This window comes from Entelurus aequoreus, linkage group LG15 (assembly GCF_033978785.1).
Source record: "Entelurus aequoreus isolate RoL-2023_Sb linkage group LG15, RoL_Eaeq_v1.1, whole genome shotgun sequence".
In the NCBI taxonomy this organism is placed as follows: domain Eukaryota; kingdom Metazoa; phylum Chordata; class Actinopteri; order Syngnathiformes; family Syngnathidae; genus Entelurus; species Entelurus aequoreus.
In genome coordinates this window covers 53,162,707-53,187,706 of record NC_084745.1, presented here as the reverse complement: position 1 = coordinate 53,187,706, position 25,000 = coordinate 53,162,707, and the positions used below count along the sequence as shown (strand labels likewise).

The 25,000-nt window shown below is 37.8% G+C and overlaps 1 protein-coding gene across 1 annotated transcript in view; it reads left to right on the top strand.

Moving 5' to 3' along the window:
- Positions 1-21,731, top strand: part of bambia (BMP and activin membrane-bound inhibitor (Xenopus laevis) homolog a) — a 23,724-nt gene extending 1,993 nt beyond the window's left edge. The window contains exons 2-4 of the mRNA XM_062022121.1: positions 2,113-2,243; positions 18,687-18,935; positions 20,900-21,731. Of these exons, the coding sequence (XP_061878105.1) occupies positions 2,168-2,243; positions 18,687-18,935; positions 20,900-21,318 (744 nt within the window). The 5' untranslated portion in view covers positions 2,113-2,167 and the 3' untranslated portion in view covers positions 21,319-21,731. The remainder of the gene's footprint in view (positions 1-2,112; positions 2,244-18,686; positions 18,936-20,899) is intronic.
- Positions 21,732-25,000: the final 3,269 nt, after the last annotated feature.

Sequence of the window (25,000 nt, the reverse complement as noted above, 5' to 3'; positions counted from 1 at the left end):
ATAAAATATAAAAGCTAAAATGTCTCCTGAAGCTCTGCCCCTTTAATTAGTGCATACTAAATAATTTAACTTTAGCCTACTACTACAACCATATTATTTACCAGCAACATAAAGTGAAACAGAGGCAGAGGTGTCCTGCCACAGTCAGTAACAAATAAACAGAAAACAGTAGTGGTCAAATACAAATAAGACAACAAAAGAAGTATCCTACACTTATCTTTTGTAAAGTAAATCTGAACAGCCTATATGGGCATCTACATCAACTATATGATTTGCCTGAGAAGCTGGACAGGACAATAAAAAGTAAAAATAAAATTATTTTATTTTTTATTTGTGGCGGACATAATTCTTTCGTGGCTGGCCGCCACAAATAAAGGAATGTGTGGGAAACACTGTTATTACTATTATTATTATTAGCCCTTTGAGACACTCGTGATTTAGGGCTATGTAAGTAAACATTGATTGATTTATTGATATTAACCGCAACATGTGAGTGTAAAAAAAAAACCCCAACAGAATGTGTTTGTTCTATTTTTAAACAAACTGAAGTTGTCTTTATTTTTAAGTTATCGTGCCGTGATTTTACCAGTCCGGCCCACTTGGGAGTAGATTTTTCTCCACGTGGCCCCCCCATCTAAAATGAGTTTGACACCCCTGTTCTAGACCAAATATCACTTCATATTATCTACTGCTCGCTAGTGTGACATTTCTGAGTTATTGTGTAGAAATATGGGGAAATAACTACAAAAGTACACTTCATTCATTAACGGTGTTACAAAAAAGATCAGTTATAATAATACATAATGTTGTATATAGAGAACATACAAACACTTTATTCATTGAATCAAAAATACTGAAATTCCACCACATAGCGGATTTGCAAACAGCTAAAATTATACACAAAGCAAACTATAATCTGCAAACTAAGAATGTACAACAATTATTCTCAACAAAAGATGAGAAATATAATCTTAGAGAAAAATGTAATTTAAAACATTTGCACGCACGTACAACACTTAAGACCTTCAGTAAATCAGTATGTGGAATTAAATGATGGAGAGCAAAGCAATCAAACAATGTACTAATATGATCCACTTTAAGAAACTCTTCAAACTTAAAGTGTTTACAAAGTACAAAAAAGAAGATAAACATTCTGAATTTATTTCATCCATCCATTCATTTTCTAGATAATCTTACTCATCTCACCATATGAAATATAACTTACTTCACCAATTATTATTTATTTATTTTTAATTGTTATTATTATGTTAATTCAGAACAGGAAGTGAACAAACGTGTATAATGTAAAGGAAAAGGGGTAGGATTGAATAAGCTCTGCTTCTTCCTACTCATTTTCCAACATGTTGAATAGAGAAACTGGAAATTGTGATGTATCATGTTGTATGCATGCATGTTAGAAATAAACTCAAACAGATTACTATAAAAATGGCATAATTATGATATTCCAAAATAAAACTTTGACCGAAAATATTTAGGGTTCATCGCGTTTTTGGGTCGGTCCCCAAATTGCTTGCATAATAAACGTGTAATTGGAGTGTACAATCCGTGCCATAATCACGCGAATAATGCAGTAGAGCACTTTACGTCACAATATACCGCTTTTATTTTGAAAGGACCGGTTTGCCGGGTTGGTACCCAACTTCCGCAAGCAGCCCCCCGACCAATCATCTTAAAGAGGGCGGAGCTTGTAGCCGACCGCAGCTATTTCTTCTGTTAAATCTTGTGACCACTTCGGGTCCGCTCGTACTGTCCGGCATCACAGGAATCGTCTTGTCATTTTCCTCAAGTCCGACGTCCAGGAATACTAAGTCGATGCTTCGATGTCAATAGAAGGAGATATGAAAAGCGGGCGAGCAACGGAACAGCTTTTACAACTTTTAAACGCTATTTGACACTTCACAGCAGGACTATATCCTCTTTTTTTCCCCCTCCGGACTTTGAAGTAGACGCGGTTCTGTGGTAATGTCGGCTCTTTTTTTACGAGAGGAAACTTCTTGAATGTTTTTTCTACTTTTTTTTTTTTTTAAAGTAAGAATGTCCATTTCTTGCGATAGCTCCATGTAAAGCGTCGCCTTTTTCTCCCACGTCCAGCTTTTGGCTCCGGGGACTCCAGTACTGTTGCTGCTCGCATCGAACTGTGTTGTCAATGGAGCGTCACTTCAGTTTCATTTCCATCTGGCTCCAACTGGAACTTTGTGCCATGGCTGTTCTTCTCACCAAAGGTATGCATTACCCACCACATATAATACACCTTTTTAGTACAGCTTCTACTAAAAATGTCAAAATTAGCTCAAAATGCCACATGCTAGCAAAATGTTGATATGCGATAACCCCGATTTTCGAGCAAAATTTAGGCTCCTATTGGAATTCCGATACTTTGTGCCTAACATGTCTGCTAAAAGTATACAGTATGTATTACCCAGTACATATATGTGTGTACTTTTTTCCATGTCTACGTTTTTAGTAGAGCTTCTACTATAAAAAAGTCAAAATTAGCCCGAAATGAGACATGCTAACAAAATTGTGATACGCGATAACCTCGATTTTCGAGCAAAATTTAGGCTTGTATTGTCAATCCGACACTTTGTGCCTAACATGTCTCCTGAATGTATTAAGTATGTATTACCCAGTACGTATGATAAATGTGTGTACTTTTTTAGTAGAGCTTCTACTAAAAATGTCAAAATTAGCCCGACATATGACATGCTAGCAAAATTGTGATATGCAATAACCCCGATTTTCAAGTAAAATTTAGGCTCGTATTAGCGATCCGATACTTTGTGCCTAACATGTCTGCTAAATGTATAAAGTATGTATTACACAGTACTAGAGATGTCCGATAATATCGGCCTGCCATTATCGGACATCCCTACACAGTACATATAATAAATGTGTGTACTTTTTTAGTAGAGCTTCTACTAAAAATGTCAAAATGAGCTCAAAATACAACATGCTAGCAAAATTGTGACCCAGATTTAGGCTCGTATTGGCGATCCGATACGTTGTGCCTAACATGTCTGCTAAATGTATAAAGTATGTATTACACAGTACTAGAGATGTCCGATAATATCGGCCTGCCATTATCGGACATCCCTACACAGTACATATAATAAATGTGTGTACTTTTTTAGTAGAGCTTCTACTAAAAATGTCAAAATGAGCTCAAAATACAACATGCTAGCAAAATTGTGACCCAGATTTAGGCTCGTATTGGCGATCCGATACGTTGTGCCTAACATGTCTGCTAAATGTATAAAGTATGTATATTACCCAGTACATATATGTGTGTACTTTTTCCATGTCCACATTTTTAGTAGAGCTTCTACTAAAATGTCAAAATTAGCCCGAAATACAACATGCTAGCAAAATTGTGATATGCAATAACCCAGATTTAGGCTCGTATTGTCAATCCGACACTTTGTGCCTAACATGTCTGCTTAATGTATAAAGTATGTATTACCCAGTACATATAATAATTATGTGTACTTTTTTAGTAGTTTCTACTAAAAATGTCAAAATTAGCCCGAAATAAGACATGCTAGCAAAATTGTGATATTGGATAACCCCGATTTTCAAGTAAAATTTAGGCTCGTATTGGCGTTCCGATACTTTGTGCCTAACATGTCTGCTAAATGTATAAAGTATGTATTATCCAGTACATATATGTGTGTACTTTGTTCCATGTGCACATTTTTAGTAGAGCTTCTACTAAAAAAATGTCAAAATTAGCCCGAAATGAGACATGCTGACACAATTGTGATTAAGTTAAAGTACCAATGATTGTGCCTAAAATGTCTCCTAAATGAATAAAGTATGTATTACACAGTACATATAATACAAATGTGTGTACTTTTTTAGTACAGCTTCTACTAAAAAAATTTAAAAATTAGCCCGAAATGAGACATGCTGACACAATTGCGATACGCGATAAACTCGATTTTCGAGCAAAATTTAGGCTTGTATTGTCAATCTGACACTTTGTGCCTAACATGTCTCCTAAATGAATAAAGTATGTATTACACAGTACATATAATACAAATGTGTGTACTGTTTTAGTAGAGCTTCTACTAAAAATGTCAAAATTAGCTCGAAATACGACACGCTAGCTTGTGATATGCAATAACCCCGATTTAGGCTCGTATTGTCGATCCGACACTTTGTGCCTAACATGTCTGCTAAATGTATAAAGTATGTATTACACAGTACATATAATATGTGTGTACTTTATTCCATGTCCACATTTTTAGTAGAGCTTCTACTAAAATGTCAAAATTAGCCCGAAATACGACATGCTAGCAAAATTGTGATATGCAATAACCCCGATTTAGGCTCGTATTGGCAATCCGACACTTTGTGCCTAACATGTCTGCTTAATGTATAAAGTATGTATTACCCAGTACATATAATAATTATGTGTACTTTTTTAGTAGTTTCTACTAAAAATGTCAAAATTAGCCCGAAATAAGACATGCTAGCAAAATTGTGATATTGGATAACCCCGATTTTCAAGTAAAATTTAGGCTCGTATTGGCGTTCCGATACTTTGTGCCTAACATGTCTGCTAAATGTATAAAGTATGTATTATCCAGTACATATATGTGTGTACTTTGTTCCATGTGCACATTTTTAGTAGAGCTTCTACTAAAATGTCAAAATTAGCCCGAAATATGACATGCTGACACAATTGAGATATGCAATAACCCCGATTTTTTATCAAAATTTAGGCTTGTACTGTCAATCCGACACTTTGTGCCTAACATGTCTGCTAAATTTATAAAGTTGTCTATTTAAGTAAACATGTTTTGTAGCATAAATGATACAAGAAGGAGTTATGCATGAGATGTTGAGGTAGTGGTGTGAATAACAATATAGTCCAACTAGTTAAACTGGAAAACAGGACAAAATCCTTAAAATATTACAGCATAATTATCTGCACATCACTAGCCTTGAAATGGTTTCTCACAACCATCAAAACGTGTTGTTTTTTTTTGCTTTAAAGTCGCTTAATAGTGTCAACTGGTTTAATTCTAACGTCCATTACTGTCTACTAGCAAGAGTGTAATTACACACAGCTCCAGCTAGTGCCTTGCTAAAGTCTGCTACCAGGTAACACAAACATCTCCAAGTGGAACTCCAATTTTAAAGCTGCCATTCATGCAAAAAAAAAAAAAATGCTTCCGTGCTCCGGTCGACCACCCCCTTCCTCCTCCCCTCCTGCAGCCCACAAAGGGGCCCTCTGCTCTCTAATGAAATATTCTCCAAATGACCTGGCGGGCCCTCGCTGCTCCAACCCTTCCCAGGCAAAACACTGATCTAATGAATGTGCTTCTGCACTCCAACATTCGCAGAGAAAGGAAAGTGGCACTGAGAGCCTTTTATTTAGTTTGCAGAAGTAGAAGGAGTTGTTGGTAGATAGCACCTGGTCACAACAAAGCAAGTGTGCCCTGACAGGAAACTAATGACTGGCTTTGTTTCAACGTAATGATAAGGTGGCTGCACACTTTAAGTCGGGACCTCGGTTCTGCCGTCTTTTCCTCCTCCACAGCCACAAGCCAGGCTTGGTTGCGTGCAAACGGGGACAAGGAGTCTCCCCATCCCCACCCCCCCACCCACACATCCATTCCCTTTATGACTTTCCATTTGGGTTGATAGAAATGTACTTTAATTATACACCACATACTTCCTGTTTAGCAAGGGGAAAAAATGTCACATTAAGCTTAATTCATGCAGAAAATGTCATATTAGTCTTTTTGGGTGGACTATTCCAGCTGAGAGACTCCGCGCCCCCCCCCCCCCCCCCAACCCCCCCCAACCCCCCCTGCGACCCCGAAAGGGACAAGCGGTAGAAAATGGATGGATGGATATTCCTGCTCTGAGGGTAGATGTTGCTACTAGAGTGCAGGAACATAATATTCAGCAATTTTTCTGTATTACTTTCTATTATGAATAGACTCCTTAATGCAGTGATTGTCAACCACTGTGCCGCGGCACACGAGTGTGCCGTGAGCATACTTGCCAACCTTGAGACCTCAAATATCGGGAGGTGGGGGGAGGGGGGGTGTTTGTGGGCGGGGGGCGTGGTTATTTACAGCTAGAATTCACCAACTCGAGTATTTCATATATATTTCATATATATATATAAATATATATATATATTTATGAAATACTTGACTTTCAGTGAATTCTAGCTATATATATATATATTTTTTTTTAAATTTTATTTACATAGACAAAAAATAAAAATACTTGAATTTCAGTGTTCCAGTGGCTATCCATTAGATGGCAGTATTATCCTGTTTAACTTCTCCGTTCATGATGAGTATATCATTTCGGCCGCCATGTCTGTAATTTCCTCGTTCTTCTGCTTCGTCTCCTTGTTGTGTGCGCAGTTGTGCACTCTATAAAAGCCCCAGATGTTATGACGTCTTTGGGCAGGCAAGCTGCTTATATTGTGGGAAAGCGGACGTGAGAACGGGCTGTCCCCGCTCAGTCTCAGGTCCGCATTGAGCTGGAGGGGGCGTGGCCTCCAGCTCCGGCTGAATACCGGGAGTTTGTCGGGAGAAAGTCTCTGCCGGGAGGTTGTCGGGAGAGGCGCCGAATATCGGGATTCTCCCGCTAAATACGGGAGGGTTGGCAAGTATGGCCGTGAGAAATTATGCAACTTCACCTAATTGCTCCAAAAAATATTTTTTTGCAAATCAATACCGTATTTTTCGGACTATAAGTCACAGTTTTTTTCATAGTTTGGCCGGGGGTGCGACTTGTGTGTGAAATGATTAACACATTAGCGTAAAATATCAAATAATATTATTTATCTCATTCACGTAAGAGACTAGACGTATAAGATTTCATGGGATTTAGCGATTAGGAGTGACAGATTGTTTGGTAAACGTATAGCATGTTCTATATCAGGGGTGTCCAAAGTGCGGCCCGGGGGCCATTTGCGCCCCGCAGCTAATTGTTTACCGGCCCGCCACACATTCTGGAAATACTATTGTAAAGATTAAAAAATAACATTAAAAAAAGTGGAACGAGGTGAAATCTAACGAGAAAAAGTTGCAATGTTGACACAAAAGCTGCCATGCAGGCTGTTTTTTTCCCTTTGTCTTTCTTCATTTTTCTTTTTTTGCCATTGCTCAAAAAAAAAAATAATGAAAAAAAATCCATGTTATAATTAATTATTTTCAGGGCTCCAATGACTTCAAATATTTCACTTTAAAATGTTTTATGTGGTAAATATTGCATATATTGTGTGGTAGCCATATAAAAACATCAACGTTTTCTTTGACAAAAGCGCACAAAACAAACAAAATAATAGTTCCAGCATAAAATGGACAGATATATCTGAAGTTGATCTCGTCACTTAAGTGTTGAAAGTAAAAGAAAAAGCTAATAAAAATGTATCACTTTATGAGTGGGGCACCTTTTGGATCCCAAATATATTTAGTGATTTTTTATTTATCTTTTCACTGTGATTACTCAAAAATATGAAATAATTAAAATCAATATTGTCCTGCATTATTGATCTTTTAGGGCTCTAATTACTAAATACTGCAAATTTCAGTTTTACTATAAAAAACTAAGTTGTTTTTGACGGAAAAGCCATAAAACATTTTTTTTAATTTGTATTACTTTATATCAACTTGAAGTTGATATAGAGATTTACTGTAAGCGTTAAATAATTAAAAAATAATAATAATCTGACTTATTTTTAACATTTTAATGACTGAGACCCTTTATGGTCCCCGGGACCCCTAAAGGTAAAATAAATAAAAAATGCATATATTTTGTTATGGTTTGAAAATGAAAAATATCAAAATGGCCCCCACGGGCTTTCATTTTTCCGTGTGCGGCCCTCAGTGGAAAAAGTTTGGACACCCCTGTTCTATTTGTTATAGTTATTTGAATGACTCTTACCATAATATGTTACGTTAACATACCAGTTGGTTATTTATGCCTCATATAACGTACACTTATTCAGCCTGTTGTTCACTATTCTTTAGACATTTTAAATTGCCTTTCAAATGTCTATTTTTGGTGTTGAGTTTTATCAAATACATTTACCCCAAAAAATGCGACTTATATATGTTTTTTTCCTTCTTTATCATGCATTTTCGGCCGGTGCGACTTATACTCGGAATAATACGGTAATCATAATAATGTGCCATTGTCTAGTTCAGGGGTCGGCAACCCGCGGCTCCGGAGCCGCGTGCGGCTCTTTGACCACTCTGATGCGGCTCAGCTACATACTTGCCGACCCCCCCGATTTTCCCAGGAGATTTATGGATCTCAGTGCCTCTCCTAGATAACTCCTAGGGAAAATATAATCCTATTTTCACTCTAATTACTAGATTAGGGGCGTGCCCTAATTGCACTGCAGTAATTGTCCTCTATGGCATTTACACACAGCGTGTCAGCCCGGCCACATGTTGTATGTAGCTTTTACTTGCACACGTAGGAGACAGCAAAGCATACTTAGTCATCAGCCACACAGCTTACACTGACGGTAGCCGTACCGTATAAAACAACTTTAACACTGTTACGTTACAAATATGCGCCACACTTTGAACCCACACCAAAAAAGAATGAAAAACAAATTTCTGGAGAACATCCCACCGTAACACAACATAAACACAACACAACCAATACCCAGAATCCCATGCAGCCCTAACTCTTCCGGTCTAGATTATACACCCCCGCTACCACCAAACCCCCCCACACATCAACCCCCCCTCCCCCGTGCGTCGGTTGAGCGGAAGAGTTAGTGCTGCATGGGATTCTGGGTATTTGTTGTGTTGCGTTATGTTGTGTTACAGTGCAGATGTTCTCCAGAAATGTGTTAGTCATTCTTTTTTGGTGTGGGTTCATAGTGTGGCGCATATTTGTAACGTAACAGTGTTAAAGTTATTTTATACGGTACGGCTACCGTCAGTGTAAGATGTGTGGCTGCTGACCTAGTACGCCTTGCTGTCACTTACGTGAGCAAGCTGAAGCTGCATTCTACATGTGGTCGAGCAGGTACACTGTTTGGGCAGACTGTAGAGGGCGCCAAAAGCGGAGCCATCACGCTCTGATATTCTGGAGTCTCCCGGAAATAATGAGAGGGTTGGCAAGTATGACGCTATCAAGCGCCATTCATTCAAAACTCGCGGGCCGCACTAACATCAAATTTCCATATTAAAGTGCGTGCCGGTGCGTGTGTCAGAGACCCCTGGTTAACATAGCACAAAGCAATTTAAGCTTTGTATGCGGTGTTTTTCATTTTGATTTAAAAATTTTTTTTTGTGGCTCCCATTATTTTCTTTAATTTGTGAAACTTGCCAAAATGGCTCTTTGAGTGGTAAAGGTTGCCGACCCCTGGTCTAGTTGGTGCCTGTGCTGTGTAGAGCTTGGCAGGGTAACCATGTAATACTCCATACCAGTAGGCGGCAGCAGGTAGTTCATTGCTTTGTAGAAGTCGGAACGGGTCAAGGATGGTTTGTTGTGATCCCATTATGCAGAGCACAGTGGGAGGCAGCGTGCAGGTAAAAAGGTGTGTAACGCTTACACCAGGAAGGAATAGGCACTGAAGCATAGGGATGGCTATGTAAAACAAAAGTAAAACTGAACTGGCTACAAAGTCAACAAAAACAGAATTCTGGACGACTGCAAAAACTTGCAGCGCGTGGAGCAGACGGCGTCCACAAAGCACGTCCATACGTGACATGACAATCGACAATGTCCCCACAAAGAAGGATAGCGTACGCACATCTTCAATAGTCTTGATTGCGAAAACAAAGCAGGTGCGGGGTTAGCACTCAAAGGAAGGCGTGAAGCTGCTACAGGAGAACACCAACAAAACAGGAAGGGTCACCAAAATAAGTAAAGCACGACACACAGGAAACAACAACAAACTCAAAATAAGGCCCGACAACCTGGGTGAGTTTCATTTTTTAACCTTTTCTGCTAGTGGTGTGCCTCCGTACTTTTTTTTTAATGAAAAAAATGGGCCTCGGCTCAAAAAAGGTTGTAAAAACACTGCCTTAATGCACAGGTATCAAACGCAAGGCCCCGGGGGCCAGATCTGGCTCGCCACATCAATTTGTGTGGCCCCCCGAAAGCGTGGAAATAATATGTGTAAATAAAGTACTTTATCTTTTCTTAATAAAGGCATGACAAAAATAAATGTACTGCGTACAATTAAAAAAGTTAAAGTAGCAATGATTGCCACACACACACACACACACACTAGGTGTGGCGAAATTTGTCCTCTGCTTTTGACCCATCACCCTTGTTCACCCCCCTGGGAGGTGAGGGGAGCAGTGAGCAGCAGCGGTGGCCGCGCCCGGGAATAATTTTTGGTGATTTCACCCCCAATTCCAACCCTTGATGCTGAGTGCCAAGCAGGGAGGTAATGGCTCCCATTTTTATAGTCTTTGGTACGACTCGGCCGGGGTTTGAACTCACAACCTACCCATCTCAGGGTGGACGCCCTAACCACTAGGCCAGTGAGTAGGTCTATATAGGTATATATATGACATATATTTACACTTAAATCATCTCTGATAATAAAACAAAGTTTTACTAGTATTATTAGGCCACCAACTCAGTGGCCTAGTGGTTAGAGGTCGGTAGGTTGTGAGTTTAAACCCCGAGTCATACCAAAGACTATAAAAATGGGAGCCATTACCTCCCTGCTTGGCACTCAGCATCAAGGGCTAGACTACTGCAACGCACTTCTTGTCGGGATCCCCAACAAGAACATCCAGAAGCTGCAATACATACATACATACATACATACATGAGAGTGCGGAAACACCACCACATCACACCAATTCTCAAATCCCTTCACTGGCTTCCTGTTCCACTCAGGATTGAATACAGAGTCTCCTTACTAACTCCATGGAAATGCCCCCCTCTACCTCAAAGAACTACTCACCCCCAAATCAGGCTGACCTCCTCTAACCTCCGAGTCTGTGGAACGCTCTCCCTGACCACCTGAGGGCACCACAGACTGTGGATGCTTTTAAAAAAGGCTTAAAAACCCTTCTTTTTAAAAAAGCCTTTTTTTTATAGATATATGTGTACTAGTTCTAGCTATTAGGCTGTTCTAGTTTTTATATTTATTATCTTTTTATTTTTGTAATACACTGTAGCACTTTGAGGTTGTTTGCTCAATGTAAAGTTCTTTTTTTTTTTTTTTTAACAAATAAAATCTATTATTATTATTATAAGTAGGGATGTCCGATAATGGCTTTTTGCCGATATTCCGATATTGTCCAACTCTTTAATCACCGATACCGATATCAACCGATACCGATATCAACCGATATATACAGTCGTGGAATTAACACATTATTATGCCTAATTTGGACAACCATGTATGGTGAAGATAAGGTACTTTTTAAAAAAAATAATAAAATAAGATAACTAAATTAAAAACATTTTCTTGAATAAAAAAGAAAGTAAAACAATATAAAAACAGTTACATAGAAACTAGTAATTAATGAAAATGAGTAAAATTAACTGTTAAAGGTTAGTACTATTAGTGGAGCAGCATGTGTGCTTACGGACTGTATCCCTTGCAGACTGTATTGATATATATTGATATATAATGTAGGAAGCAGAATATTGATAACAGAAAGAAACAACCCTTTTGTGTGAATGAGTGTAAATGGGGGAGGGAGGTTTTTTGGGTTGGTGCACTAATTGTAAGTGTATCTTGTGTTTTTTATGTTGATTTGATAAAAACAAAAACAAAAAAACAAACGATACAGATAATAAAAAAACCGATACCGATAATTTCCGATATTAGATTTTAACGCATTTATCGGCCGATAATATCGGCCTGCCGATATTATCGGACATCCCTAATTATAAGGGTTGGAATTGAGGGTTAAATCACCAAAAAATGATTCCCGGGCGTGGCCACCGCTGCAGCCCACTGCTCCCCTCACCTCCCAGGGGGTGACCAAGGGCGATGGGTCAAATGCAGAGAATAATTTCGCCACACCTCGTGTGTGTGTGACGATACTTTGTTTATTACATCATCATACATTTCAAAACAATGTTCAAATACAGATAAATAGTTAAAATGCTTGACCTATGATTTCAAAGCAAGTAATCCAACAAACTGTTCATTTTTTTTACAGTCAAATCCATAAATATAGAGTAATAATACACTACAAAAACACAACAACCGTATATTTTACAGTATAAAAAACTTGCATGAAAAAAACAGTGGGACCGTTTTCCCATTCCATTTAATTCCATGTATTTTTTAAATTTTATATGCTGTAAAAAAAAACTAAAGTGAAAATATTAGGGTGAAATTGCCAGCTGCCAGTTTTCTACAGTACAATCTAAAGATTTTGTTTTGTAAGTCACACAATTATACACGTTTTATATATACACATTTATATTCATACTGTATAATATTATTCACTGAGGGCAAGCATAACTGCCATGTGGCCCTCAATGAAAACAAGTTTGACACGCCCGCCTCAATGTCTCAGAAGGCCAACTTTTTTGGTGTTTTTTCATTTAGACATAGGAACCTTTGGGCGCCTCACGATTCGATTAAAAATGTGTTTATGTGTATCCATTTCAATATCATTTATTTGTTTCACTAAATACGTGTTTATCACTTGCAACTTTATAAAAACGGAGCATTTATAGTAAGAAACTGTTCAATAATTCCCATTATGTATTAAATGAATGAAAATGTGTGCAAAACTGCAACATAAGTGTCCTAAAATAAAGGAGAAGGTGGATTACTGCAGTCAGAACTGTCTGCATTACTTTATTTACAGTAAATACATTGATTATTGATGTTTACTAATCGATTCTATAATCGTCCATGCATGTAAAAATCAATTATTTCCCCCACCCCTACTTTCAGTACATTTTTATTGTATTTTTAGCCATCTATCCATTAAACCTGTTTTTGCATATGAAGTCCTTTCACGAGTGGTAGTTGGTCAACAATAAATGTCCATCATTCTTAAAAAGGGCATAAAAACACACAAATCTCTGTCAAGTTGAACGCGAAACTTGTGAAATGTTTTGTTTTTTGATTTGAAACCGTCGCCTCATTTTTGATCAATTCATATCACAGTTGTTAATTATTATACATTTATTTGTCATTTTACTCATTTAAACTCGTGCCATTATCTGTCATATTTTTGTTTGGGTCTGCAGTTTAGGGAATTTAGTCAAAAAACTTTGATGTCCTATATGCCTTTTTGTAGATCATTCAAATTGAATGTCTCCAAAGAAGTCAAGTCCCCTGAAAGAGAGTTGACGGAGAGACTTTCTTCAAATAAATGAATGAGATAATCATAATAATCAAGTCAGTTCACTGGAAGCACATGAGTTATTTCCAGAGGTGGGTAGTAACACGCTACATGTCGGAACGACACAGGAAGTCCTTCATACCGACAGCCATCAGACTGTATAATGCATATGTTTCTTTTTGACTGTACTTAAATGTATAATAGACTGTATTTATATTATTCACATGTGACTAATTCTGTATAATAGACTGTATTTATATTATTCACATGTGACTAATTCTGTATAATAGACTGTATTTATATTATTCACATGTGAATAATGCTGTATAATAGACTGCATTTATATTATTCACATGTGAATAATGCTGTATAATAGATTGTATTTATATTATTCACATGTGAATAATGTTGTATAATAGACTGTATTTATATTATTCACATGTGAATAATGCTGTATAGTAGACTGTATTTATATTATTCACATGTGAATAATGCTGTATAGTAGACTGTATTTATGTTATTCACATGTAAATAATGCTGTATAATAGACTGTATTTATATTATTCACCTGTGAATAATGCTGTATAATAGACTGTATCTATATTATTCACATGTGAATAATGCTGTTTAATAGACTGTATTTATATTATTCACATGTGAATAATGCTGTATAATAGACTGTATCTATATTATTCACATGTGAATAATGCTGTATAATAGACTGTAGTTATATTATTCACATGTGAATAATTCTGTATAATAGACTGTATTTATATTATTCACATGTGAATAATGCTGTATAATAGACTGTATCTATATTATTCACATGTGAATAATGCTGTATAATAGACTGTAGTTATATTATTCACATGTGAATAATTCTGTATAATAGACTGTGTTTATATTATTCACATGTGAATAATGCTGTATAATAGACTGTATTTATATTATTCACATGTGAATAATGCTGTATAGTAGACTGTATTTATATTATTCACATGTGAATAATGCTGTATAATAGACTGTATTTATATTATTCACATGTGAATAATGCTGTATAATAGACTGTAGTTATATTATTCACATGTGAATAATGCTGTATAATACACTGTATATATATCATTCACATGTGAATAATGCTGTATAATAGACTGTATTTATATTATTCACCTGTGAATAATGCTGTATAATAGACTGTATCTATATTATTCACATGTGAATAATGCTGTATAATAGACTGTATTTATATTATTCACATGTGAATAATGCTGTATAATAGTCTGTATTTATATTATTCACATGTGAATAATGCTGTATAATAGACTGTATTTATGTTATTCACATGTGAATAATGCTGTATAATAGACTGTATTTATATTATTCACATGTGAATAATGCTGTATAGTAGACTGTATTTATATTATTCACATGTGAATAATGCTGTATAATACTGTGTTTATATTATTCACATGTGAATAATGCTGTATAATAGACTGTATTTATATTATTCACATGTGAATAATGCTGTATAGTAGACTGTATTTATATTATTCACATGTGAATAATGCTGTATAATACTGTGTGTATATTATTCACATGTGAATAATGCTGTATAATAGACTGTATTTATATCATTCACATGTGAATAATGCTGTATAATAGTCTGTATTTATATTATTCACATGTGAATAATGCTGTATAATAGACTGTATTGATATTATTCACCTGTGAATAATGCTGTATAATAGACTGTATCTATATTATTCACATGTGAATAATGCTGTATAATAGTCTGTATTTATATTATTCACATGTGAATAATGCTGTATAATAGACTGTAGTTATATTATTCACATGTAAAAAATACCTAAGTGTTTATCGTTCATTGTGAGCAAACTGTGGTGCTGAATTTCCTCCAGGGATCAATAAAGTACTTTGTATTCTATTACTCTGTTACATTTACTTAAGTACGTTTTTGGACAAATTTACTTGTCAGAGTAGTTTTAATGTAACATACTTTTTTACTTTTACTTGAGTATTTTTGAGAAGAAGAAACGCTTCCTTTACTCCGTTACATTGAGTTCCATTCCGATCGTTACATTTATTTACCTCACAATTATGGATTAGGCTTTGCAAAGACCTATTCTTATGTCATTCTTCCGGCAGGCACTGTCACATGACTCTGTTTAGCCAATCCAACGTAAGCAGTAGTGACCTTTGACTCCATTTGACCAATCAAAGCGGCACAAAGTACAGCTATAGGATGCTGAACTAGGTCAGTATTTTTAAAGTGTGTGATAAAATAGAGACCTACTTGTTTACAAGTATCAGAATGTTCCCAAAGAAGACACTTTAATGACGTGACATGACGCCAGCACATCCCATCTGTTTTGAGAAATGCGATCTTTTTGTATGTCTGTGATGATCCTAATAACCACAAGTGTCATTTAAACACATTAAAATATTACCAACATCATTAAAAAGCAGTGGAAAGTTGTACTTATCTGGCAGATCCATAGCTTTAAAGTTACTAGCGCTAGCTTATTAGCATGTAGCATATTCTGCTTCTAGTGCAGGGGTCACCAACCTTTTTGAAAGCAAGAGCTACTTCTTGGGTAGTGATTAATGCGAAGGGCTACCAGTTTGATACACACTTAAATAAATTGCCAGAAATAGCCAATTTGCTCAATTTACCTTTAACTTTATGTTGTTAGTAATAATTAATGATATTTACACTTAATTGAACGGTTTAAAAGAGGAGAAAACACGAAAAAAATGACAATTCAATTTTGAAACATAGTTTATCTTCAATTTCGACTCTTTAAAATTCAAAATTCAACCAAAAAAAAGAAGAGAAAAACTAGCTAATTCGAATCTTTTTGAAAAAATTAAAAAAAGAATTTATGGAACATCATTAGTCATTTTTCCTGATTAAGATAAATTTTAGAATTTTGATAACATGTTTTAAATAGGTTAAAATTCAATCTACACTTTGTTAGAATATATAACAAATTGGACCAAGCTATATTTCTAACAAAGACAAATCATTATTTCTTCTAGATTTTCCAGAACAAAAATTTTAAAAGAAATTCAAAAGACTTTGGAATAAGATTTCAATTTGATTCTACAGATTTTCTAGATTTGCCAAAATAATTTTTTTGAATTTTAATCATAATAAGTTTGAAGAAATATTTCACAAATATTCTTCGTCGAAAAAACAGAAGCTAAAATGAAGAATTAAATTCAAATGTATTTATTATTCTTTACAATAAAAAAAATAAATTTACTTGAACATTGATTTAAATTGTCAGGAAAGAAGAGGAAGGAATTTAAAAGGTAAAAAGGTATATGTGTTTAAAAATCCTAAAATCATTTCGGGGTTGTATTTTTTCTCTAAAATTGTCTTTCTGAAAGTTATACGGAGCAAAGTAAAAAAATGAATGAATTTATTTAAACAAGTGAAGACCAAGTCTTTAAAATATTTTCTTGGATTTTCAAATTCTATTTGAGTTTTGTCTCTCTTAGAATTAAAAATGTCGGGCAAAGCGAGACCAGCTTGCTAGCAAATAAATACAATTTAAAAAATAAAGGCAGCTCACTGGTAAGTGCTGCTATTTGAGCTATTTTTAGAACAGGCCAGCGGGCTACTCATCTGGTCCTTACGGGCGACGCGGTGCCCGACCCCTGTTCTAGTGTATTCACATCGCACATAGCTAAACAAGCTGAAATGACCACAATCGCCCCCTAGTGTACGAGAGGCAGACTGCGTATGGCCATCAGTCACATTAGAGATAAGAGCTACACTTCACGTGTAGCTGTGAAAATAGAAGAAGCCGAATTATTTGACAAATCAGACTAATTTAGTACATATAAATGTACTGAGTGTAAAAAGTCACATAACGTCAGACAAGGCAGCAACAAATCTTCAATGATTACTTTTTAAACAAGTAAAAAGAAGAATTATATCATGTGCTGTCATGTGTGTCACTAGAAACTAGAGGTGGGGGAAATGATCGATTTTTGGGACAATTTGGACATGGATGTTTATAGAATCGACTAGTAAACATCAATACTCGATAATCTATGTATTTATTGTAAAATGTGTCTGACTGCAGAGAACCAACTCCTTTATTTTAGGACGCTTATGGTCCAGTTTGCACACATTTTCATTATATGGATAAATGTCATGGGAATTAATTACATTGTTTATTATTCCAAATTAATCATTTTTTGTTTTTTTTTAAGTTGCAAGTGATAAACGCTTATGTAGTGAAATAAAAATGGATGTAAAATTTATATACAGTACAGGCCAAAAGTTTTGGACACACCTTCTCCTTCAATGTATTTTCTTTATTTCCATGACTATTTACATTAATAACTATGAATGAACACATGTGGAGTTATGTACTTTACAAAAAAAAGGTGAAATAACTGAAAACATGTTTTATATTCTAGTTTCTTCAAAATAGCCACCCTTTGCTCTGATTACTGCTTTGCACACCCTTGGCATTCTCTCCATGAGCTTCGAGCACACCTGTGAAGTGAAAGCCATTGAAGCTCTTGAAGCTCATGGAGAGAATGCCAAGAGTGTTCATTCATAGTTTTGATGTGACAATCTACAATGTAAATAGTCATGAACATAAAGGAAACACATTGGCCTGTACTGTACATAAATGAAAGATGCTTTAATAATCCATTTTTAATCAAATCGTAATTGAAAGATTCCCACCTCTAATGGAAATGTTCACAGGAACTAGAGAAAACACACACAACTACAATTGTAGTCCAAGAACCATTAACAAATAACTACAAAATAAACACGAAGTTACTCAATACTTGAGTAGTTCTTCCACAGAATACTCAAGTAATTATTTGGAGGACTAGTGAAGTAAGGGTACTCTTACCTGAGTCCAATTGTTGGGTACTCTGGTTATTACTTAACCTCTTAAGGCCCAAGCTGTTTGTTTACATGCTTTTTTTTTTATTTCTCTTTACTATTTGGGCTTATTGGACCCTAATTAGAATAAAAACTAAGAATCATCTTTTGATATGATGTACTTAGTCCATAAGTACACAAACGTGTACTTCATTTTTAGTGACATGCTAATTCTTATTTTTACACTTTTTTTTTCCAAATTCCATTGTATGTTATACTCTTCTGACACCACCAGATGGCAGTATAAGTGTCCACATAAGTGGCCAAAGGACCCCAATTCAGTAGTGTACACAATTGTGGAAATAAGAGCTAAAAGGTGCTGTCCACGCATGTGGCCACTAAGCCTTTAGACAAACTGACAAAAGTGTGTTACTGTGACTAGAGATTGGCACGTTGCAGTAAACCACAGTGACGCGTGTCTTCGGCGCCATGCTAACCACCAGATGTCCCCGCAGGAGAAATCCGGTGCTACTGCGACGAGGCGCACTGCGTGGCCACGGGCTACATGTGCAAGTCGGAGTTGAACGCCTGCTTCACCAAGACCCTGGACCCCTTCGGCGCCAACTCTCCCCTGACCCACGGCTGCCTGGACCCCCGCGACGTCTGCGGCGCCCAGAGGGGCGCGGGCCTGCTGGAGTGTTGCCACGACGACATGTGCAACTACAGAGGCCGGCACGACCTGGCGCATACCAAGGACTCGGCAGGTGAGGATCACCCTTTGTTGCTTCCTCACCTTTCCTGAGTGCCATACATAAAAGTGAATTAAAGGGGATTTCTCAGGGGCGGATTCTAGATTCTAGTCCTCAGGAGCTTCCCAGATTTACATCAATTGATTTTATTAAGCTCCAACTGACAGTTGTTGAGGGAGTTCATATATATATATATATATATATATATATATATATATATATATATATATATATATATATATATATATATATATATATATATATATAAATAAATAAAACAGTCCAGTCTTGGATTGTTTGTTAGCTGTCTGCCTGTGTGTGTAGTTAGTATGTTCCAATAGCAGCAGAAGTGCACTTTTTGGAGAGCTGTATTATTATCAGTTTTGTGCCCAAGGGATTGATTTGAATCCACTTTGTATCCTTTTCATGATGTTGCCCGTGTTGTTTTACTTTAGTACAGCGCTTTGTGATTGTATCTGTGAAAAGCGCTTGTAAATCAAATGTACTTATACTTACACACTCAGCATAAATAAGACCGAGGTCAAGTGTTTCAATCCGATTGTCCGTCTCTCAACATAAATAAGACCGGGGTCGAGTGTTTCAATCCGATTGTCCGTCTCTCAACATAAATAAGACCGGGGTCGAGTGTTTCAATCCGATTGTCCATCTCTCAACATAAATAAGACCGAGGTCAAGTGTTTCAATCCGATTGTCCGTCTCTCAACATAAATAAGACCTAGGTCAAGTGTTTCAATCCGATTGTCCGTCTCTCAACATAAATAAGACCGAAGTCAAGTGTTTCGATCCGATTGTCCGTCTCTCAACATAAATAAGACCGGGGTCGAGTGTTTCAATCCGATTGTCCGTCTCTCAACATAAATAAGACCGAGGTCAAGTGTTTCAATCCGATTGTCCGTCTCTCAACATAAATAAGACCGGGGTCGAGTGTTTCAATCCGATTGTCCGTCTCTCAACATAAATAAGACCGGGGTCGAGTGTTTCAATCCGATTGTCCATCTCTCAACATAAATAAGACCGAGGTCAAGTGTTTCAATCCGATTGTCCGTCTCTCAACATAAATAAGACCTAGGTCAAGTGTTTCAATCCGATTGTCCGTCTCTCAACATAAATAAGACCGAAGTCAAGTGTTTCGATCCGATTGTCCGTCTCTCAACATAAATAAGACCGGGGTCGAGTGTTTCAATCCGATTGTCCGTCTCTCAACATAAATAAGACCGAGGTCAAGTGTTTCAATCCGATTGTCCGTCTCTCAACATAAATAAGACCGGGGTCGAGTGTTTCAATCCGATTGTCCGTCTCTCAACATAAATAAGACCGAGGTCAAGTGTTTCAATCCGATTGTCCGTCTCTCAACATAAATAAGACCAAGGTCAAGTGTTTCAATCCGATTGTCCGTCTCTCAACATAAATAAGACCGGGGTCGAGTGTTTCAATCCGATTGTCCGTCTCTCAACATAAATAAGACCGAGGTCAAGTGTTTCAATCGGATTGTCCGTCTCTCAACATAAATAAGACCCAGGTCAAGTGTTTCAATCCGATTGTCCGTCTCTCAACATAAATAAGACCGAGGTCAAGTGTTTCAATCCGATTGTCCGTCTCTCAACATAAATAAGACCGATGTCAAGTGTTTCAATCGGATTGTCCGTCTCTCAACATAAATAAGACCGAGGTCAAGTGTTTCAATCGGATTGTCCGTCTCTCAACATAAATAAGACCCAGGTCAAGTGTTTCAATCCGATTGTCCGTCTCTCAACATAAATAAGACCGAGGTCAAGTGTTTCAATCCGATTGTCCGTCTCTCAACATAAATAAGACCGAGGTCAAGTGTTTCAATCCGATTGTCCGTCTCTCAACATAAATAAGACCAAGGTCAAGTGTTTCAATCCGATTGTCCGTCTCTCAACATAAATAAGACCGAGGTTAAGTGTTTCAATCCGATTGTCCGTCTCTGTGCCCAGACCATAGCCGCTACCAGCCGGAGAGCACCAACAAGAACCTGGTGACCAGAGTCCAGGAGCTGGCCTCGGCCAAGGAGGTGTGGTTCCGGGCGGCGGTCATCGCCGTGCCGATCGCGGGCGGCCTGATCCTGGTGCTGCTCATCATGCTGGCCCTGAGGATGCTGCGCAGCGAGAACCAGCGCCTGCAGGACCAGAGGCAGCAGATGCTGTCCCGGCTCCACTACAGTTTCCACGGACACCACACCAAGAAGGGCCACCTGGCCAAGTTGGACCTGGAGTGCATGGTGCCCGTCTCGGGCCACGAAAACTGCTGCCTGACCTGCGACAAGATGAGGCAGACGGACCCGAGCGGGGACAAGATCCTGTCTCTGGTCCACTGGGGGATGTACAGCGGACACGGCAAGCTGGAGTTCGTATGACTTCATTCCCGTCTTTCTCCTCCCGCTGGAGTTTGTAGTTTGATTATTTTGCCAGACTGATCTCACGCCGTGTGGTTTTTGCCAGAGGAGCACTTTACTTGAAAAATGAAAAAGGCGAAGGACGGCAAGGAGCCGCGTTCAAAGCCTGAGAACTCCTGGAGGTCCTGGACTTGCTGAAGGATTCCACTTTGATTCCAATTTTGCACATTTGTAGAAATAAATAAACGTTGTTGCTTGAAACGACAATTTTACACTGAGCAGGGTACAACATGGACTTATTGTACATGAAATATATATGTTTAAATATATATATATATATATAGTTTGTTTATTTCTGCTTTTAGTCCAATGTTCAACATCTCTGAAGATGAGAGCGTGAAAGACTTATTAAAAGTGACTTTTTATTTATTTCATTTTTGGAGCTTTTTTGTCTGCTATGCCTTAAAATTACTAACCATTGTTTTGATAGTCAACGATTATCTTAACGATTAGACGGATGATAAAGCGTACACAAACACCTACTTAGTGGTCTAGTGGTTAGAGTGCCCGCCCTGAGATGGGTAGGTTGTGAGTTCAAACCCCGGCCGAGTCATACCAAAGACTATAAAAATGGGAGCCATTACCTCCCTGCTTGGCACTCAGCATCAAGGCTTGGAATTGGGGGTTAAATCACCAAAAATAATTCCCGGGCGCTGCCACCGCTGCTGCTCACCCTGGTTAAGAATGCCTAAGAAAAGGCATTGAAGCTTAGGGAAGGCTATGCAGAACGAAACTAAAACTGAACTGGCTACAAAGTCAACAAAAACAGAATGCTGGATGACAGCAAAGACTTACTGTGGAGCAAAGAAAATACATCCGAACGTGACATGGCAATCAACAATGTCCCCACAAAGAAGGATAAAAACAACTGGAATATTCTTGATTGCTAAAACAAACACCTACTCAGTGGCCTAGTGGTTAGAGTGTCCGCCCCGAGATGGGTAGGTTGTGAGTTCAAACCCCGGCCGAGTCATACCAAAGACTATAAAAATGGGAGCCATTACCTCCCTGCTTGGCACTCAGCATCAAGGGTTGGAATTGGGGGTTAAATCACCAAAAAAATGATTCCACCGCTGCTGCTCACTGCTCCCCTCACCTCCCAGGGGGTGATCAAGGGCGATGGGTCAAATGCAGAGAATAATTTCGCCACACCTAGTGTGTGTGTGTGTGTGTGTGTGTGTGTGTGTGTGTGTGTGTGTGTGTGTGTGTGTGTGTGTGTGTGTGTGTGTGACAATTATTGCTACTTTTAACATATTTAATGGCTCCATTGACTTCTAAATGCAACTTAAGTTATTTCAGATGCATACGGGATGCATAACACAACCCCCGCCTCTGCTGTAGCGTCTATTCTATGCGCCTTATAATGCGGTGCGCCTTATATATGAACACAGTTTTAAATTAGGCCATTCATTGAAGGTGCGCCTTATAATGCGGTGCGCCTTATATATGAACACAGTTTTAAATTAGGCCATTCATTGAAGGTGCGTCTTATATACGAACACAGTTTTAAATTAGGCCATTCATTGAAGGTGCGCCTTATAATGCGGTGCGCCTTATATACGAACACGGTTTTAAATTAGGCCATTCATTGAAGGTGCGCCTTATAATGTGGTGCGCCTTATATATGAACACGGTTTTAAATTAGGCCATTCATTGAAGGTGCGCCTTATAATGCGGTGCGCCTTATATATGAACACGGTTTTAAATTAGGCCATTCATTGAAGGTGCGCCTTATAATGCGGTGCGCCTTATATACGAACACAGTTTTAAATTAGGCCATTGATTGAAGGTGCGCCTTATAATGCGGAAAATACGGTAACCTTGTTTATGTGTTAAAAATTGTTTTAAAATAGCAGCAATGAAAACAAACAACAAAACCTAACTTCCGCAAAAGAAACATTTTGTGATGTTTAAAAAGCTGCACGCTGATATATTGATTATTGATTACCTCTTGGCAGTGTTAGCACTCTAAAGTGCTTTTCCGACCTTTTTTGAGCCAAGGCACATTTTTTTAAATTGGAAAAATCCCGAGGCCACCGGCAGAAAACATTAAAAAAAAATTAAACTCAAGCAGCCGATATTGACAGTAAAACGTCGTTCTCGCAATTGCCGGATATAAATTCAAACCATAACCAACCACGCTGCACTATAGTTGTTGACTGTCATGTCATGTACGGATGTACTTTGTGGACGCCGTCTGCTGCGCCACACGCTGTAAGTCTTTGCTGTCGTCCAGCATTCTGTTTTTGTTTACTTTAGCAGCCAGTTCAGTTTTAGTTTCGTTCTTCCCTAAGCTTCAATGCCTTTTGTTTAATTTTGGTTTAAGCGTTAGATACCTTTTTACCTGCACCCTGCCTCCCGCTGTCGTCTGCATATTGAGATCACGACAAACATCTACAAAGAAATTAGCTACCCGCTGCCACCTACTGATATGGAAGAGTATTACACGGTTACTCTGCCGCGCTCTAGACAGTTAAAACACATTTTTAACCCAATTAGGTGAAATGACATCTCCCACGGTACACCAGTGGTTGAAAAACACCGCTCTAACAGACTCAATGTGTAGATTTATATCTTCAAATGTTGGCTATTTAAATTGCAAATTGACGCTGCTTTAAAACATACTTTCATTTTCGACTTTGGCTGAAATAATTGAAAGTCATTCTTCACACAACTTGGTCTCACTCTTGTCAGCCAGCTAGTCCACATTTCCCCCCCAAATATCCGACATCATGTTTAAATGCGGGCGTATCACAGACGTGCTGACATAGAAACTAAACCAGCAAGGTATTCGTGTTTTTAAGAGGAAATATCCTCACACTTTACATGTTAGCACTGGCCATGTTTTTGCCAGTGACTCACTTCCAACGTGGACTAATGGCTGCAGCCCTACTAGCATGTTGGTTGTAACTATTGTTGTACAAACCCCGTTTCTATATGAGTTGGGAAATGGTGTTAGATGTAAATATAAACGGAATACAATGATTTGTGTTGCGTTTGAATTATGTTTCTCCAAGTGGGATGTAAAACGCTGGTCAGTCCCATGTTCCTTAGATGACATATAAACTGATCTCGAATATACCACCAAGCACAGTATAGGTATTTTGTAATTTATTGTCAAATATTTGAGAATAGAGACCAGCCTCGAACAACACATACAAATGCGTAGCCCAAGTTGATCTGGCATTCCAAAGGAAAAAGCAACTCTTTTCACACAAAGAAAGCCCCCATCTCCCCCCCACCCCCCTCCTCTAATCCTTTTCAAGCCATATTCAGTTGAATATGCTACAAAGACAACATATTTGATGTTCAAACTCATAAAAAATTTTTTTTTTGCAAATAATCATTAACTTTAGAATTTGATGGCAGCAACACGTGACAAAGAAGTTGGGAAAGGTGGCAAAAAAGACTGATAAAGTTGAGGAATGCTCATCAAACACTTATTTGGAACATCCCACAGGTCTGCAGGCTGATTGGGAACAGGTGGGTGCCATGATTTGGTATGAAAGCAGCTTCCATGAAATGCTCAGTCGTTCACAAACAAGGACGGGGCGAGGGGGTCGCCACTTTGTCGACAAATGCCTGAGCAAATTGTGTAAGAACAACATTTATCAACCAGCTATTGCAAGGAATTTAGGGATTT